Source organism: Aotus nancymaae, unplaced genomic scaffold (assembly GCF_030222135.1).
Source record: "Aotus nancymaae isolate 86718 unplaced genomic scaffold, 86718_ANA_hifiasm-v0.15.2.pri h1tg000010l, whole genome shotgun sequence".
Taxonomy (NCBI): Eukaryota; Metazoa; Chordata; class Mammalia; order Primates; family Aotidae; genus Aotus; species Aotus nancymaae.
Genome location: NW_026988421.1, coordinates 61,890,530 through 61,910,949, shown reverse-complemented (window position 1 = coordinate 61,910,949; position 20,420 = coordinate 61,890,530). Strand labels below are relative to the sequence as shown.

Below are 20,420 nucleotides of genomic sequence, written 5' to 3'. Positions count from 1 at the left end.
TGCATTCCTGCACTCCAGCCTGGGTGATAGAGTGAGACCCCTGTCTCTTAAAAAAGCCACATGTGACCAGTGGTTACTGTCCTGGGCAACATAGGAAAACATTATTCTACCAGTGGCATCTCTGAGCTAAGCTACCTCGTGTATCACACTATCCTAAACACCCGAAATTCCACTGGTGGCACCCAGGACACTGCCTGCAGGAGACTAGAGACTGTTTGGAAGGCAGCACGGAGCTCTGCAGAGACATAAAACGCGGTTCCAGGCTATCATCTCTCACTTCAGATTTGCTAGGGGTAGTAAAAGAGATCTGAAAACCATCCCTGCTTTGGGTTTGGAAATCTAGAGATGACCCTGTTTCATGATTTCAGCTCTAACCTCAAAGGCCCTTTATTCTTTTACCTGGACATTCTTGTCATTTTCTCCCAGCACCAAGCTACAAGAGTCCTCGGCCCTTCAGAGGTGCCTGCTATGCTGTCACTGTTTCATCTTTAAACTTCCCTCCTGTTGTGTGAGTGTCTTAGTGTCTGTCTGGGCTGCTCTAATAAAATGCCATAGGCTGGCTGGGTGGCTCACAAACAACAGAAACCTCTTTCTTTCTTTTTCTTGGAGACGGGGTCTTGTGCTGTCACCCAGGCTCGAGTGCAGTGGTGCCATCATGGCTCACTGCAGCCTCTAACTCCTGGGCTCAAGACATCCTCCTGTCTTGGCCTCCCAAAGTGTTCGGATTACAGGCATGAGCCACTGTGCCTGGCCCAGAAACCCATTTCTCATAGTTCTGGAGGCAGGAAGTCTTTGGTGCAGGTAGATTCCGTGTCTGGCAAGGGCTCGCTTCCTGGTAGAGGACACCTTCTAGCTGTGTCCTCACATGGCAGAAGGGTTTCTCTGCCTCCCTCAGGCCTCTTTTATAAAGGGACTGTTCCCATTCGTGAGGACTCTGCCCTTATGATCTAGTCACCTCTCAAAGGCCTCACCTCATAATCCTGTACCCCTGAGGTTAGGTTTCAACATATGAATTGTGGGAGAACACGGACCTTCAGACCATCGCAGTGGAGTGCCTGGCTCAGGACATGCGGCCTTGGCTCACCTTTTTGGATGTCCGTGGTTTGGCAGCCTTGGACTTCTTCCCCCCCTTCTTGCCTGACGTGGCCTTCCTGCCTCTTTTCTCTGGGGGTGGGGAGAGGATCGTTTCCGACTTGCCTTTGGTCCCTCGCTTTTTGGCCAGCAGTTCGGGGTGAATTCTGGGCAGCACGCCTCCACTGGCGATGGTCACTCCTTTTAGCAGCTGAAGAGAGAAACGCATGCACTCATGTAGCAAACAGCTTGCTAGTTATCGATTTAATACAGTTCTTTTTTTTGAGACAGAGCCTCACTCTGTCACCCAGGCTGGAGTGCAGTGGCGCAATCTCGGCTCACTGTAGCCTCTGCCTCCGGGTTCAAGGCATTCTCCTGCCTTAACCTCTCAAGCAGCTGAGATTACAGGTGCCCGCCACCACAGCTGTAGTAGAGATGGGATTTTGCCATGTTGGTCAGGCTGGTCTCGAACTCCTAACCTCAGGTGATCTGCCTGCCTCAGCCTCCCAAGTACTGGGATTACAGGCGTGAGCCACCACACTTGGCCTGGATTTCATACAGTTCTAGTGGTTAAAAGTGGCCTCTGCTTTCCTAAAGAAACTGCATAATACACCAGTTAATTGGCCTTTCCCTCTTTCAGTTGTCGAGCATTTCTCTGTAGGGTAACAAGGCATCCTGTGATGTACAGAAAGCAAAGCAAAACAAAACAAAGCAAAATAGAAGGGATATAGAAGTTGAAACCAGGGATGTTGCCCAGGGTTCTGGAATTCCAGATGCAGCAGAGGATAAAGAGCTCCCCATGTGGGGAGCGCAGCTTGAGAAAATGAGGTTCAAAGGTCATTGCAAAGACTAGACCCAGTTAATGAGAGACCAGTGGTCTCTGCAACCTTGCACATACATTCCATCAGTAAAGTATATCTGGCCGTGCTCCTCTCCATCAACATATGTTTATTTATTGGTAAAGAACATATATGTACTACTCCACTAAAATATTCTGCAGATTCTAAACCAACACTACCCCAAGCATGGTCTGTGACCATGGCTCACCCCTGAACTGGTAGTTACCCATCAGTGACAAGAGAAGTATAGTCAGCATCTAGAAACTTCCATAGCAGACTGACAGTTACTGTTTACCTATAGAATCTGATCACAAAAAATTGTGGTTTGTAGTTTGCTTTTTAATTTTTCGAGTAATTTTTATTACGTTTTTGGAAATCATCAGTCTGTGACGGATTGACCATAAAAATGGCTTCTTTACTAAAGTTTGACAAGAAAGAGATTAGAAAATAAAGATAAATGAAACAGAAATAAAAATTCTTATACTATTTACCTACCACCTTACATATACTGTGGGCAAAGAGGCGATATTCACTTGACTTTGGAGTCAGTTTCAGAATATAAAGGGTCAGTTCTAAAATATAAAGAAAGAGTCTTCTGCCTTCATCAGAAAAAACTGTCGACCAAGTTTGGGTGAAGAAAGTGAAGAGAATAACTAACATTTGTGCCACAACTTCTTCAGCAACACACAGAACTTATCTTTAAAGAGAAGAGAAAGGTCTGGGAAGACCTAGAATATCTAATGAGATCTATGCCAGATGCAATTTTATTTCGAATGTGAATGATAGAGCTAGCAGAATTTGTTCTTTTATATGGCCTGACATTTTTAATATAAATGTAATTGGGAACTATAGCAGGAGTGACTCACGGCCAGCCAGCCCCACACGTTAGTATGTTTGGCGAACCTATTCTGTGGCTTCTCTCAATGCTTCAGACATACCTGGTTCAGCTCCTCATCATTGGCAACTGCCAGCAAGATGTGTCGCGGGGCTATCCGGGCCTTCTTGTTGTCCCTTGCGGCATTCCCAGCCAATTCTAGAATTTCCGCTGAAATTACAAGGAGGCGTTAACAGGCAATCACAGAATGGGGTCTGAGCTAAAGCTTTTCTTTAGAGATGGTCTTCAAGTTTGATCACATTTATTCATTTGTGATTTCTATGTATCGGCCTGGAAAGAAATGCAGGAAGCATAAAAGAACTCAGGTTCCTATGTAGTCCCAGGTACTCAGGAGGCTGAGGCAGGAGGATCACTTGAGCCCAGCCAGGAGTTCAAGGCTGCGGTGAGCTATGACTGTGCCACTGCACCCCAGCCTGGGCAACAGAGTGAGATCCTGTCTCTAAAAAAAGAAAAACTTAAAAAAATTTAAGAAAAGAAAAAATAGGTCACAGAGAAGTAAGCTATTTAGCAAGATGTCATACGGTCCTGTGGCAAAGCCTCCTGATTTATCCTCAGCATCAGTTCTCCCTCTTCCTCTTCTTCCTTGGTGCAGGACTTCTGATTTTTTTGCCCAGCCCATAACCACAGGAAGGAAGACTGTATTTCCCTTGATAAGTGGGGTTCTGTGGCCAGTATTTGGCGAACGAAGGCAAGCCATTGTATTGTCTGGTCCTTCAGGGACATGTCAATGAAGGGGCTGTGCCCTTCTTTCCTTTCTACTGGTGGGCTGAGGACATGCTGGCTGGAATTTGAACAGCCCTCTTTGACCAAGAAGAGGAAGTTGTGCACTATAGAGCAAGGGCACAGAAGGAAACTGAGTTTCCACCAAGGCAGACTGTCTTTTCCAGACTTCTTTTGTATGAGAGTGAAATAAACTCTCTTGTTGAAGCCACTGTCTATAGAAGTGAATCCTGACCAATACAGAATCCTATTACAGAACCTAAATTCCTCTCTCTGAAGAGAACAGTGACGTAGGTAAAGTCCGTTCTGGGTACCCACTGGGACCTCTCTTAGACCCTCTTTTTCCTCTTTGCTCAGTGCCCTAGGTCCTTCCCGTCCTAGAAGAAAAGTAGATGGAAGGACTGACTTATACTGTGGGACGAGGAAATGCTTACCCCAAAAAGTGAATTCCTAAAGGGAATGCTCACAAGACCTGTGTGGGAAAGCAGGCAGCCCGGGTGTCTTCCACATAATTCCCCCAAACTGCAGCATGGCTGACTTTAACAAACACACCACTTGGCAAATGTGAAAAAGTTGATAAGAAGAAATTTTCCTAAAGCTATTTCACATGCTACTAAAACCTTGGAGTAAAAAAAAAATCTGTATCTGTAGAACTGGTTCTACTATCTATATGCTTTCCCCCATCTTCTTCTGTTTTATTTTGTTATTTCTCTTTCTTTTTCAATTTTAGAAGGATGTTCCACTAAATCAAATTTGCCTTCAAAAGTATGAATGAGCCTTTAAAGAAAAATTCCTTCCCTTAGAAAGTTAAAGGCAACATGCCAATGTGCTGTCTCACTGATAATGAGGGGGAAAAGTGTGTGTGTGTGCATGAATGTATTGTGTGTGTGTAAGTGTGCAGGGAGGCCTACGTGTGTGTGTGCATGTAGGTATGTGCTTAGAGGATACCCTGACACAATCGCACAAATACTAAGCCCTAAAATTAACAGATGACTTTTTATGAGTCTCTACAATCAACCTAATTTCAAATAAAAGAGCACATGAAATTGCCATCATTCATAAAATCTATGGCAATAACAAAAACTTGGCATAAGTATGCCATATTAACTAAGCAAATGTGATTAACAAAAAAATTAGAATAAAATAAACATTACAGTGAAATATTTGTAGGCATTTCCATAAAGAAAAGTGCTAAATCGCCGTAAATTCATTCTCACATCTTTTCCAGATTATCAAGCAATGAATATTGTGTTTACCAACAATTCATGTATACAGTGACCATGTTTTCCGAATCAAAGATTGGGGCCCTAAAATTTGAGAGGCATGAGCATGCTTGTTGGGACAGTGTGATAGGGTATTTTAAATTAACGCTGTCTGTGAACCTACAGGTTATATTGGAAAAATGAAATTAATACTGTATGCGATAACCAGGCTTGCTGCATTCAAGCTGTTGTCCAATTCTTGCTTTCTCTTCAAAAGGATGCCCATTAAAAGGAAATGGAGGCTGGGCGTGGTGGCTCATGCCTGTAATCCCAGCACCTTGGGAGGCAGAGGCAGGTGGATCACCTGAGGTCAGGCATTCAAGACCAGCCTGACCAACATGGTGAAACCGTGTCGCTACTAAAAATACAAAAATCAGCTGTGCATGGTGGCAGGCACCTGTAATCCCAGCTATTCGGGAGGCTGATGCAGGAGAATCACTGGAACCTAGGAGGTGGAGGTTGCAGTGAGCCGAGATTGCACCATTGTCCTCCAGCCTCGGCAACAAGAACAAAATGAAATGGAGTGGCTGGGAATGGTGGCTGATGCCTGTAATTCCAGCAATTTGGGAGGCAGAGGCGAGCGGATCACCTGAGGTCAGGAGTTCGAGACCAGCTTGGCCAACATGGTGAAACCCTGTCTCTACTAAAAATACAAAAATTAGCCAGGCTTGGTGGCGTGAAGCTGTAATCCCAGCTGCTTAGGACACTGAGGCAGGGTAATTGCTTGAACCTGGGAGGTGAAGAGGTGGAGGCTGCAGTGAGCCAAGATCAGGCCACTGCATTCCAGCCTGGGTAAGAGTGAGATTCTGTTTCAAAAAAAAAAAAAAAAAGAAAAGAAAAGAGAATTATAAAGCTTTCAGATAGACTTTATTTATTTTTTGAGACAGGGTCTCACTCTGTCACCCAGGTTGGAGTGCAGTGATGTGATCATAGTTCACTGCAGCCTTAACCTCCTGGACTCAAGTGATCCTCCCTTCTCAGCCTCCTCAGTAGCTGGGATCACAGGCTTGTGTTATCACATCAGGCTAATTATTAATTTTTTTTTTTTGTAGAGAACAGAGTTTCACTTCTTTGTCCAGGCTGGTCTCAAACTCCCGGGCTCAAGTGGTCCTCTCACTTTAGCTTCCCCAAGTGTTGGGATTTCCAGGTGTGAGCCCCTGTTCCCGGCAGGCTTGCTTTATGGCTCTAGATTAAAACATGCAGCTCCCCGTTGTGCACAGTGAAGGGAAGTGTGTTGCACCTGCTCATCTCAAGGGACTCTTATTTCTGGGGTACACCTGGGAGGAAGAAGCACTCCCCTCATCCTTTTTTCTAGTTGCGTTTGGGGATTAATGAGCCTCCCAATTTTAAGCTTCCGTGCAACTGAATTGAATTTAGCATCCTGGATCATTACTTTCCTGCCTCCTGTTACCTGCATTTAGAGGGAAAAGTTAAGCGTCCTCCCCAAGTTCATCAAATTAACTGTCAGCATAAGAGACAGGGCTAATGGGAAGCACTACGTATTTGGAGTCTTCAGGAAGCCCCTGAAGGTCAGATTATTTTCACTTGACAGACAGATGCACAGATACTAGATTCATAGACGAAAAATCTGCTGGAATCAAATGCAGTAGAGGACGAGACTGAAGGTAGAGACTCAGTACGCAGCACAATTCAGGGAATGCAGACGATACTTGGGGCACATGCAACTGGGCTCTTAAACCCTTTTGAAATGATTTATAAGAAAGAAAACCTTGATTCTGTGTTCTAATGCAAAAGCAGTGGTAGAACTCTTTTATTTTTTTTCTTATCGAGGAAAAGCTAATACCTCACAGAAAATCTGCATCAAATAGTTCTTATCTCTTTCGAATGTTTAGTCTGGACATCCTTGAGACATGGACATCACCATTTAAATGTTTGTAATAACATTAATTATTAGCCAGGCACAGGGCTCATGCCTATAACCCCAGCACTTTGGGAGACTGAGGTGGGAGGATTGCTTGAGCTCAGGAGTTCAAGGCTGCAGTGAGCTGTGATGGTGCCACTGCACTGCAGCCTGGGTGACAGAGGACCCTGCCTAAAAAAAAAAAGAAATTCAAAGCAAATGAAACAAGAAAAACATTGATCATCATTAATAGTTTCAAATGTTATTATGGCAAACATGGTCCCATGAACTATAAAAGTTATTATGGCAAATATAGTCCCATGAATTATAAAAGTTTGCTACATGCTTGAGTGATTTTATTGATCTTGGGGATTTCATTAATCCTGCCAAATCCTCATATTGGCAATCAATAGGAAAACTGGATTTACACAGCACTGATTTACTCTACTGCAAATGTTGTGGGAAGACCATAATTTCCTTAAGTAGTGGGGACTTCTATAGCAAACCCCTCACTTCTAACAATAGTAACCATCTGGAATACAGCTGAGTACTGAGTAGTAAAAAGAATTTCTTTAGCCAAAAGTGATGCTGTAAAGCTCATACACGTTATTTTGGAAGAGTCCACGTCCTTTCATTTTCTATACAATTTAAACCAATAGTGGATATTCCAGCCCACAGAAGATGGGAAATAACACATTAATTTTAGGGTTGGGACAGGGGAGGTGGAGTGACCAAGACTCTCTCCTTCCCAGGTCTTTTCTTCCTTGTCCACTTGCCCACCGATTGGCGGTGCCCCTGGGGTTCTGCCTGTGTCTTCTGCTCTGCTAGGGCCATGAAATCTGAGGAAAATCCCATCGGACTCATGGCTCCAGCTTCTGTCCACCTGCCTCTACTACAGAATCTGTACCATCAGCCCTGCCATGATATCACCCAGATGGCCTCGCTTGGGGGCTTCACAGGTAAAGCAAACATCACATTCCCCAAATCAAAATCATTTCCCCAAACCTGCTTTTCCCATCGCCCTTGGAACTAGCAGCTCCATCCATACATGGCTCCTACCAGAGACCTGGGAGTCATTCCCTATCCTTCCCTCTCCCACTCCCCATCTCCTTCCAGTCACCACCTGGGGTCCATCCAGCCTCATCAATCTCACATCCTTTTGGCCTTCTTGTTGCCATTGCCTGAGTTAAAGCTCTCTTCTCTTTTAGCCCAGGTAATTGTAGTGGGTGTCTAGATGGTTTCCCCATCCCTAGTTTTGTTGTTCTCCAGATCTATGCCAGCAAGGCCACTGGTGACCTAATAGGTACCTTTGTGCAAATTAAAAATGATGCTCCTGGCCGGGTGTGGTCCCAGCATTTTGGGAGGCAGAGGCAGGCAGACTGCTTGAGCTCAGGAGTTCAAGACCAGCCTGGGCAACATGGCGAAACCCCATCTTTACAAAAATTACAAAAATTAGCTGGGCTTGGTGGTATGTGCCTGTAGTCCCAGCTACTTAGGGGGCTGAGGTGGAAGGATTTCTTGAGCTCAGGAGATCTAGGCTGCAGTGAGCTGTGATCATGCTACTGCACGCCAGCCTGGGCAACAAAGACCCACACTGCCTCTAAAAAAAGAAAGAAAAGACATTCCTGCCTCAAGATACTTTTTATATTTAGAGACAGGGTCTTGCTCTGTTGCCCAGGCTGGAATGCAGTGTTGCTATCCAGGCTCACTGCAGCTTCAACCTTCTGGGCTCAAGTGATTCTCCCACCTGAGCCTCTGAGTAGCTGGGATTGCAGAGGTGAGCCACAATGCCTAGCAAGATGCTTTACTTTCTGGATTTTGTTAGAGCAAAACTCTTTACTACCATCTGCTGGAAATTCTCATAATAAATACGTGCATCTTTGTAGTTTAGGATTTGAACGATATTCCCTTAAATGTATGTTCTTGTGCAGCATACAATCTGTACAGCCACATGTACTGGTGGTCAAAGTAATCTTTTAAAAACACAAATGCAGTAAATGAAATCATTAGATAAGAAAATTTTTGGTGTTAAGTGGTGAGACCCAATTATCTGGAAATGACATGTAAATGACAAGCGTCCATGTTACACAGTGATTTCATGGGATGCCCTGAAATTCAACCGCATTTTAGGACCTACTTGTTCCATCAGTTGAAAATGCATTACATTACAGAACACGTTCTCATCATCAAAATGATTACAAACAATTCCTTCTCAATATCTTGCATTTACATCATATCTACTGTCAGTACATACAAAATGCTATTGCAGAATTGGGAGCTTGCTTTTTCAGTCCATTTTTCCTCACTTACATTGGAGATGTGAACTGAGCCAACATGATCACAATACCACAGATCAAGACACTGAAGCAGGAACGTGATGACCATTCTGGGAGGCGAGCATGCTCAGGTCAATGGGGCATTCTAGATGAGCAGTTGAGCATGCCTTCTTTGCGGGGCTGTGCACCCTCCTTCAACAGGTTGGCACTAGAGACACCGTGGTTCTAGCCCCATGATAACATGTGAACCCGGGGCAAGCCAGACAACCAGTCCAGAGAATCAGGTGAGGCAGACTGCTGTCTCTCGCCCAGGGTTGCTGAGAATTTGTGCCCTCCTTTTTTGACTGTATTGTCCCCAACCTTCTCTTCCTGGCTATTCCTGTGGCCCCGGGTTGCCTTTCTGAGGCAGTGTGTGGCTCTCTCCCTTCAGAAACTACAGACATGAATCTGAGAGGAGTGGTAGACTGGCCAAAGGAAGCCCACCGATGGTGGCTCATTGGCCCCCAAGGCATCAGTAGGAGAATCCAGTTCATGTGGGGGTGAAGAGCACGGCTTGCCACAGAGATTTGGGTGGGAGAGCAGAATGGAATACTGTCACTTATGGCTTGTGTAATGAGGGTCACTTAGAAAGGCTGTGCTGTGTGTGGGAGGAAGATGTGGGAGGCACGTGTCTCCCAGGGGCACACTGCAGTGTCTGCATCAGTTCCAAGAAGCCCTTCTCCTTCTAGGAGCTGGAGGAGGTGCCTCCCCACCTGGTCCAGGCCTTCCAGCCAGCTCTGGAGACCCCGGGGCCCAGCTTTCCCACCAGGCTCATTGTCTCTGTGTCTCCAGCTCGCTCCCTCCTGCAGGGGCTACAGCTTGTTGGTGCTGGGAATCCCTCTGGTAGTCTGGGGAGGCGCAACGACGTCTCAGAGCAAAGCATTTGATTTTTTAAAAGAGGTAAAACAAACATAACATACATTTACCATTTAGCCATTTTAAAGGATACGATTCGATGGCATTAAGTATATTCACAATGTTGTGCAACCATAACTGTCCATTTCCAGAACTTTTTCTTCATCCCAAATGGAAACTCTGTACCCACTAAACAGTAACTCATCATTTCTCCCTCCTTCTCCTCAGCCCCTGGTAACCTCTATCCTACGTTTTGTGGCTGAATTCACCTCTTCTAGGTGAATCACCTACTCTGAGTATGGCCTATAAATAGAATAATACAACATTGCGCTACTGTGTCTGCCATCCTTCATACGCGTGTTTTCAAGGTTCTTCCAGGTTGTAGCATGTACCAGAATTTTATTCCTTTTTGAAGTATCATGGCTGAATAATAGCCCGTTGTATGTATATACCACATTTTGCTTATCCATTCTTCTGTCGACCGACACTGGGTTGCTTCCACCTTTCAGCTGTTGTGAATAACGCTGCTAAGAACACAGTTGCACAAGTATCTGTTTGAGTCTCTGCTTCCAATTCTCTTGGGTATATAACTAGGAATGGAATTGCTTGGTTGTATTGGTGATTCTAGGTTTAACTTTTTGAGGAATCACCAAATTGTTATCCACAGTGGCTGCACCATGTTTTAGAAATAAACTTTTATTTTTATTTTTTAATCTTTGTGAGTACATAGTAATTGTGTATATGTATGGGGTACATAGATATTTTGATACAGGCATTAAATGTGTAATAATCACCTCGTGGAAAATGGGGTTTCCTTCTCCTCAAGCATTTATCCTTTGTGCTACAAACCATCCAATTATATTCTTAGTTATTTAAAAATGTACAATTAAATTATTTTTACTCCAGGCTGCAGCATTTTACATGTCATTCATTCATAAGATCTAGTGGCAGCTCTAATCACTACTTTGAGTGTGAAGAGCTCCCCACCCCCTTTGTCTCTCGGTCCACACCTCCTACTTCTCAACTCACTGTGGTTTGGTTCTGACCACCCACACTGTCCTTGCCAAAGTCGCCATGACCCTGAGGTGGCTAGATCTGTTGTCCTTGTCTGGTTTTATCAGCGTGACCCTTAGGGGCTCCTGCCCTCCCCTCCCTTCCCTTGGCCTCTGATGCATCACATGCTCACATCTTTCCTCCTTGCCCTCTGGCTTTCCTCAGCCTCCTTTGCCATCCTTTCCATCTCTCCCTGGCCCACTGGTCACACTGGTGTCACTCATGCTGGGTCTAGTGCTCTCTCTGGGTGACCTCCCTCACTTCCACTGCCTTAACATACAGATGTGAACCCCCAGCCCACAGCTCCCTCCTGAGCTCCCGAGATACCTACAGGGTCTTCACTCAATAACAGCAATAGCTGCATGTATGGAGTTGCTCACATGTGCCGAGTGGTGCTAAGCACTTTCCATGAATTATTTTATGCAGTCCTCACAATAACATCATGAGTGGTAAAGCAATGGGCCTGAGGGTTCACAGCTGATATGTGGCAGAACCAGAATCTAGGTTCAGCTGGCTGGATCCAGCATTTCTGTCTACTCTGCTCTTCTGGACATCTTTGTTTTTTGAGAGACAGGGCCTTGCTTTGTCACCCAGGCTGAGGAGTACAGTGGTGCAATCATAGCTCACTGCTGCCTCGAATTCCTAGGCTCAAAGAATCCTCCCATCTCAGTTTCCTGAGCAGCTGGGACTATAGAAACATGCCACCACACCCAGTTAATTCTTTTTTTTTTTTTTTTTTTGAGATGGAATTTTGCTCTTGCTGCCCAGGCTGGAGTGCAATGGTGTGATCTCAGCTCACTGCGACCTCCACCTCCCAGGTTTGAGTGATTCTTCTGCCTCAGCTTCCCAAGTAACTGGGATTACAGGCATGGATCTTCATGTCCAGCTGACTTTTGTAATTTTAGTGGAGATGGGGTTTCACCATGTTGGTCAGGCTAGTCTTGAACTTCTGACCTCAGGTGATCCACTAGCCTCTGCCTCCTAAAGTGCTGGGATTACAGGTGTGAGTCACCGTGCCTGGCCCACACCTGGTTTTTAAATTTTTTGTAGAGATGAGGTCTCACCATCTTGCCCAGGCTGGTTTGGAACTCCTGGACTCAAATGGTCCTCCCACTTTGGCCTCCCATAGTGTTGAGATTACAGGCATGAGCACTCTGCCCAGCCCTCTTGGACATCTTATAGACACCAAAGCTCAACAGGTCCCAAATTGAGCCCCTCCTGCTACAGCCTGGTTCTCATCCATTGCTCCCTACTTCAGCTGCAAGCACCATTCTCCATCCACTAGCTGCCTTGCTCTCTTCTCCTTCTTTCTTGGCCTGACTTCCTATACCCATTTCCTACTCCTCTTGTCTCCAAGTCCACAGGTCCACTTCTCAACTCATGGCAGTGTGGCCTGAAAGAAAGCAGCTAGTCCACACCTGCAAGATTTGTGTCATCCTTGACACCCCTCCCTGAGGAGCTAACCCATTATGGAGCGGAGCTGACTCCACCCTCCAGAGAGTACCCAGATTTTCCATTTCCTCTCACCATCCTCACTGTGCACCCTTGGTCCTGGCCACTGTCAGTTCTTTACAAAGTGATACTAAACTCCACTGGTCTCTTGGAATCTGATCTTGCTCCTTGACAACTGTTCACTACCTAAAGCCAGATGCCCTGCAGATGCTACCTCCTCCCTTTGATGCCTCCTCTGCTGTGTGTGTGTGTGTGTGCGTGCGTGCACGTGTGCACACACCCTTAATGTGGCCTTCAAGGGCTGTCACAGTCTAGCCCCTGCTGCCCTGCCCCCGTCTCATCTCTCACCCCTCCCATTTCCAAGCTCTGATCCAGGCACATTAGAAATGGCCACACACCGCGTGCCTTTAATCCCAGCTACTCAGGAGGCTGAGGCAGGAGAATTGCCTGAACCCAGGAGGCGGAGGTCGCGCCATTGCACTCCAGCCTGGGTAACAAGAGCGAAACTCCGTCTCAAATAAAAAAAAAAAAGAAATGGCCACACACGAGGATCACAAGGTCAAGAGATCGAGACCATCCTGGCCAACATGGTGAAACCCTGTCTCTACTAAAAAGTACAAAAATTAGCTGGGCGTGGTGGTGTGCGCCTGTAGTCCCAGCTACTCGGGAGGCTGAGGCAGAATTGCTTGAACCTGGGAGGGGGAGGTTGCAGTGAGCCAAGATTGCGCCACTGCACTCCAGCCTGGCACCTGGTGACAGAGCAAGACTCTATCTCAAAAAAAAAAAAAAAGAAAAGAAATGGCCACACACTCCTTTAAACTTGGAGTCTTCTCTCTTATTCCCCAGCTTCCTCACCATCTTCCCCTAGTTCACCGCCCCCATCTGAATCTGGCTGACTCCCTTCCCCAGCTGGATGGCCATCAGAATCATTTGGGGAAGCTTTTAAGAATCTTGATGCACAGAAAATACCCCAGAATCTCTCAGGGGTGGGACCCAGTCATCAGGATCTGAAATCGATTGATAAGAGAAAATACAGGGTTGACAACCTGGTTTAGGTCTTAACAACCCTTGCATTATATTAGGCAGCCCTTCCCCCACCTCGTGCTTCCCGAAGCTCCTCTCATTCCCTGCTGGACAACACCTGATCTTACTGTGAGGCGTTTCATTCTTGTCCTCCCCACTAGGCTGTAAGCCCAGCAAGGGGCAGGACCAACCTGGCCTCTTTTCTGCTCTATCTTCAAGGCCTGAATGATCCAAATGAGGCACACGGTCTAGATTTGTTTCATGAATGTGGAAGTCATTTCAAGGGTGACAGGAAGCTTCCACACTTTGACCTAAACAAAATCAATGAATACCTCTTTAAAAAACAAATAACAACAAAAAAACAGACTAAAATCTCCCATGGCACTTACTCAACAGTAGCTTGCAATTCCATTAATATGATTCATTCCTTTGGATTAAAATGCTTTATCTCATTAAAATGCAAATTCAGCCTGAAGATACACCACCTTAATGGAATTAGTCATTTATACTTTGTCCTGAATGATTTTATCAGCTTTTTTTTTTTTTTTTGAGACGGAGTTTCTCTCTTGTTACCCAGGCTGGAGTGCAATGGCGCAATCTCGGCTCACCGCAACCTCCGCCTCCTGGGTTCAGGCAATTCTCCTGCCTCAGCCTCCTGAGTAGCTGGGATTACAGGCACGCGCCACCATGCCCAGCTAATTTTTTGTATTTTTAGTAGAGACGGGGTTTCACCATGTTGACCAGGATGGTCTCGATCTCTTGACCTTGTGATCCACCCGCCTCTGCCTCCCAAAGTGCTGGGATTACAGGCGTGAGCCACCGCGCCCGGCCTTATCAGCTCTTAATAGACGGGGGAGAAGAATTACCACTTATTGAGTGCATCCTATGTGCCAGGTGTTTCACACATATTAGCTCATTGAATGAGGTTAAATGAGCTAGTTCTGGAAACAACTGAAGCTCAGAGAGGTTAGGATAACACAGCTGGTCAATGAGTCATCCCGACTGGAACTGACAACTGAGCCTGCGCTCTCTCAGCGCCTGCCTTCCTTTGGAGGAGAGAAAAGGCACAGAGAAGGGAGAAAAAATACACAGAGGACAGGTCTGGGCCTCAGGAGACCAATGTCACCTCCTCCTCCTCCACGTGGCCCAGGACGGTGTTGGACACTGGGACTGGCCGGGGGCAGAAGGACTTTGGCAATGGCACCCTTGCAGGTGCTCATCCTCTCCACATTCAACCTGTCGTATAAACGGCCCAGTTCTACTGTGGGGACTCTGCCTAAGGACCTAATGTGTGCGCTGATGTGGAGATGCTCAGCAAACGCTCTTGGAATGGATGAATGAACAGGAACAGGTAAGCTTCGTCTATCTCACACCTCTGAACCAAAGGGTAACAGAGATGCCAGGGATTCCAAAGGCCAGATTTTGTATATGCGCTGGTTTAGACTTTTGCCAAATGGAGGCACAAGAAGTACTTATTTTTATCACACAAACATTAGGGCAGCATAGTGCAGCCAAACTGCCTGGCTCGAGGTGGAGGGCCCTAGGGGAGTCCTAGTTCCCCATCTGGAAGCTGTGGGATCTTTGAGTGACTCAGTGTCTTCCAGTCTGAGTGGTGACACACACCTAACAGGTTGTTTTGAAGCTTCATAAACCCTTCTCAGAGTCTGTCCTCTCCCTCCCTCAGCTGGGAGGTTTTCCCATCAGATTCCTCGGCCTCACTCCAGACTCAGTGAATCAGACCCTTTGAGAGTGTATCCGAGAACTTCCATTTTATTTATTTTTATTTTTTTATTTTTTGAGACAGAGTCTAGTTCTGTTGCTCAGGGTGGAGTGCAGTGGTGTGGTCTTGGCTCACTGCAACCTCCGCCTCCTGGGTTCAAGTGATTTTCCTGTCTCAGCCTCCCAAGTTGCTGGGATTACAGGTGCGTGCCTGGCTAACTTTTGTATTTTTAGTAGAGATGGGATGTCACCATGTTGGCCAAACTGGTCTCAAACTCCTGACTTCAGGTGATCCACCTGCCTCAGCTTCCCAACGTGCTGGGATTACAGGGGTAAGCCACCACACCTGATGGGAGCTTACATTTTAAACAAGCATTCCCCACATCTTTTGGCTTGAGGCTAAAAGACCGGCTACAATCTTGCTATTCATCATCTGGTCCCTGGACCAGCAGCATTAGCATCACCTGAGGTATGCTGTCTCAGGTCCCACCCTGTCCTTGTCAACAAGATGCCTGGGTGACCCCACTTTGAAAAGCATTGATTTTCAGAGCCCTCCAGCTCTCCCCAACCTCCTAAAGGAGTGAAGGACTTTTAGCTCAGAGGCAAGCTTTCATTTCATAAGAGGAAGGCTCACGATGCAGAGGTCTGCCTGATGGAAGCTTTGAGGGGAGGACATTTCCATGCATAGATCAAGGAAAACCTTTCACCAATCAATGCTGGTTGGTGAGCGATGGGAACTAAGAGGGCAGAGCAGGACTGAGCATCTAAAGAGGAAGAACCAGCAGAAAAGAGGAACCTGGGGATAGAAGAGAGGACCAGCCCTGCCACAGTCCAGGGGATTTCATGAGTGAGGCTCGCCTCCCCAGTGTTAGACAGTTTGGGGAGGTTTGCTTTTTAACCTGGCAGAACTCCCAAGGGACTTAACCTTGTTAACCCTGGTGTCTAGACCTTGAGCAAAGTCAGAGACATTGTTGCTTGTGGCTGTTACCCAACAAGGGACTAAATCACACTTACTGTATAAATACATACATTTGAGACGGAGTCTCACTCCTGTTGCCCAGGCTGGAGTGCAATGGCACGATCTCAGCTCACCGCAACCTCTGCCTCCCGGGTTCAAGTGATTCTCCTGCCTCAGCCTCCCGAGTAGCTGGGATTACAGGGATGTGTCACCACACCCAACTAATTTTGTATTTTTAGTAGAGATGGGGTTTCTCCATGTTGGTCAGGCTGGTCTTGAACTCCCAATCTCAGGTGATCTGCCCCCTCAGCCTCCCAAAGTGCTGAGATTACAAGGGTGAGCCACCACGCCCGGCTGTATGTGTGTGTGTGTGTGTGTGTGTGTGTGTGTGTGTGTGTGTGTATATATATTATATTTTTAATTTACAAATATTTCTAAAAAGCACCCCTGATATTGTAAAGTTTGGTTTCTGTTTATGACATAAGAGAACAACAACAAAAAAGCTAAAGAGAAAGTTCCCAAGATAAAAAACACACACAGCAAAATCTCATCTTCCAGTAAAAAATTAACTTTAACAACAAATGTGGGAAACTATTTTCTGTGTACCACTGTTAGATGAGAATCACCTCAGTGAAGGAGAGAAAAATTAGAACATTACATCGGCTTCATGGCAGCACCCGAAGATGCTTTTGATGATCAGATAAATGTTATTTATGGACACTGAGTCCTAGTTTAAATATACCAGGAAAACTGATGTTTAATGAGCAATTTGGTGTAAAAAGACTCCCTTTTACAAAATGAATGTCAACTCCCCCATTCTCCCTGCAGTTTCTTTTCTTCAGGAGCTTGGATATTTATATATTGCATTTGCTTACAGCAAGACACATCTTTTGCAGCACTGGTCTAGGAGAGCCACTGACTTGATTGTGGGTTCTCTGCCTTCCATGCTGATCATCTGTCCTTCCTATGCCTCTTCTCTCCCCTAAAGCCTGCAGAAGTTGATTTTAGCCAAGCAGGCCACTTGCAACCCTGTCACCACCCACAGTAGCTTTGAGCAATTCAGAACATTCCTCCCCAGCCTGCGAGGGGGACCCAGGAGAGAGTGGGGACCTGGGAGCAGGCAGTTACCTCTGCGTGTCCTCATTACCTGCCAGGTACTCAATGACTGCCGCCATGTAGACAGGGGCACCCACGCTGATCCGGTACTTGAACGTCCCTTTCTTCAGATAACGCATCAGCCTCCCCACTGGGAAGATGACACCTGCCCTGGCTGAACGGGACAGCTTGGACATTTTCTTCTTCCCACTCCGGCCCGACATCTTGCCTCAGTTTCCCTCTCAGCTTGCTGACACCGTGGCCTCCCGGCACTAATATAATGCTGAAAAGGAAAAAAGGAAAGAAGAGAGTTGAGGAAGGGTAGTTGGCAAACATCTTGGGCACAGTGGCATGGCCCTTGGGCATCACTGTGACACCTCTGACTGCCTCGGGGAGGCAGCTGAAACCTGGCTGCTACTCTAGGTGCAAGAGGCACGGAGTCAGGCATGGAATCTCTGAAGGGCATGGGCAAGCCCACCCACAAACATCCCTCCCTCACCAAGGCAGCCTGACCTCAAGAGGAGAAGCCACAGAAAACTGTCACTGAATAGAGAGGTCTTGGTCCTGTGGTCAGCTGAACAATGATTCCCAAAGATGTCCATTTCCTCATCCCCAGAACCTGTGACTGTTATATGACAGAGGCTTTGCAGATGGAAGTAAGCTAAGGGTCTTGAGATGGGGAGATTATCTCGGATTATCTGGTTGGGCCTAACGTAATTGCCAGGGTCCTTAGAAGAGGGATGCAGGGGGTCAGAGAGAGCAGTAAGATGTGAGAACAGAAGGAAAAGGATTCTCCCCTCAAAGCTGCCAGAAGGAATTGGTCCTGCCGATACCTTGACTTTAGCCCAGTAAGACTGATTTTGCACTTCCGACCCTGAACTATAAGGGAATACATTTGTATTGTATTAAATCACTGTTTGGGGTAATTTGTTCCAGCAACAACAAGAAAACTATTACAATTCCTCTTGGCCTATATGACTTTGCCCATTATAAAGACATACCTGAGACTGAGCAACTTACAAAGAAAAAGAGTTCAATGGACCCACAGTTCCATGTGGCTGGGGAGGCCTCACAATCATGGTGGAAAGTAAAAGGCACGTCTTACATTGGTACCAGGCAAGAGAAAGAATGAGAACTAAGCGAGAGGGGAAACCCCTTATAAAACCATCAAATCCCGTGAGACTTATTCACTACCACGAGAACAGTATGGGGGAAACTGCCCCTGTGATTTAATTATCTCCCATGGGGTCCCTCCCATAACATGTGGGAATTATGGGAGCAACAATTCAAGATGAGCTTTGGGTGGGGACACAGCCAAATCATATCAGTTAGGTTTGACAGACATAACTGAGAGCTGATGTGTATTTCTCAGACACTTTTCTAACTCCTGCAATAATGTAGCACTCTTAGAAATGGAAACAGGCCAGAAGAGGCAGTTTTACTGAATACGCGTGGCATGCAAACATAGCAGATGAAAAGCCAGAGTGCAGCCTGAGTTTCTGTTCCTTGGAATGAGGAATCCAGGTTGATTTTGGGGAGAAACTTCAGAGTCTGCACAAACAGGTGAAGTGAATTCAGCACAAGGAACTAACAGACAAACATTCACTGTTGCTTAAGGAAGCTATCTCTTGTGTGAAGATAAAATAATTACATATTCCTGGACAGAGTCTTTGTAAGCCCACCCACAATCTAGAAAATTGTAGAATTTGGGTGGGCTTGATCTGTTGGTTGACAGAGTATTGTAACTGACAAATGGAATATGATCTTCAGTAAGTAAAAGCAAATTACAAGGGAGAAACGGTCAAGAGCAAAAAAGCAAAGAAAAGGAAAAAGACATTTTCTAGGAAATGTGTTAATATATCAAAGCTCTCTTCCTCAAGGGCAACGGCATTCCCAGGGGCCATTTCCTCTGGAGATGAAAAATGAGAAAGTCAGAAACAAATTGAAATTGGTTCTATCTGTTGATCCTGGTTAGGTCATCATACCAACAGGCGAGATGGTAAAGGAAAGGAAGGCCCACGAAAGTCCCAAAAATATGACGGAAGAAGGCACTAAATGAATGCTTGGCTAATATGAAATAGATATAAACCAGGATTTACTTAATAAACAGATTTTATTGAACAGATTTCAATTTTCTAAAGCATCTGATAACTCCATTACGACCAAGGAGACTATAAAAAGCTCTGAAATTAGCAACAAACCCCTTTTTCAACAGCCACCTATCCCTGAGGTGAATGAGTCAAGTTGGGGCATTTTATTATATACTTTATATACATTATTTAAAATGCTCAAATGTACTTACTACTCTCTACTCCCCTATTTTATATTTTATATGTCATTTTGCCATCAAAGGATGTAGCTATTCATCAGTTAGGTACAAGCAAAGATGAGAAAAGTGCCTTAGACTATTATCCTTTTGACAGCAAGGGGGAAGGATCAGACGCCATGTTGTTTTATCATGTTGTTTCTTCATCTGGAAGAAATAAGATCTCCCACATTTGCTGTGCTGCTGCTGTCTGTGGCTGCTCACTCTCATACCTCCACTTGTAGAGGTTTTCTCTGAGGAAGCAAGCAACTATGTGTTAGGTAAATGTATGGAGGGCCTGCTATTAGTCAGCACTGTGGCAGGAAAGGGGAAAGAGACAGCAATGCTAAGTGGTTCCTGTCCTCACACAGCACATGTTTGCTATCTGGGTTGTGGTGCTCTAAATGGAGGTGGCTCTTGCTATAGTGGAAGGAGCCCAGGACTGGGGAACTGAAGTCCTGAGCATAGCCCCACTTCTACATAACTACAGTCATGCACCCCACAATGACTGCACATATGATGGTGGTCCGGTAAGGTCCTAATGGAGCTGGAAAATTCCTATGACCTAGTGACATCTTTTTTTTTTTTGAGATAGAGTCTTGCTCTGTTCCCCAGACTGGCGTGCAGTGGTGCGATCTCAGCTCACTGCAACCTCCGCCTCCCAGGTTCAAGCGATTCTCCTGCCTCAGCCTTCTGAGTAGGTGGGACTATAGGCTTGCATCACCACGCCTGGCTAATTTTCATATTTTTACTAGAGATGAGGTTTCACTATGTTAGCCAGGCTGGTCTTTAACTCCTGACCTCAAGTGATCCACCATCTTTAGCCTCCCAAAGTGCTGGGATTACAGGTGTGAGCCACTGCATCTGGACAACCTAGTGACATATTAATGGCGTAGCACAATGCCTTACTCACGTGTTTGTGGTGACACTGATGTAAACAAACCTGTGCTGCCAGCTGTATAAAAGCTTAGCTCACATAATTATGTATAGTACATAA

General features: G+C 45.8%; 1 protein-coding gene across 1 annotated transcript in view; it reads right to left on the bottom strand.

Moving 5' to 3' along the window:
• The window catches only part of LOC105722660 (core histone macro-H2A.2), a 59,277-nt gene that overhangs the window by 18,705 nt on the left and 20,152 nt on the right, over positions 1–20,420 (bottom strand). The window contains exons 2-4 of the mRNA XM_021676346.2: positions 17,171–17,401; positions 2,849–2,955; positions 1,085–1,282 (exon numbers count right to left, since the gene is read on the bottom strand). Coding sequence (XP_021532021.1) covers positions 1,085–1,282; positions 2,849–2,955; positions 17,171–17,342 — 477 coding nt within the window. The 5' untranslated portion in view covers positions 17,343–17,401. The remainder of the gene's footprint in view (positions 1–1,084; positions 1,283–2,848; positions 2,956–17,170; positions 17,402–20,420) is intronic.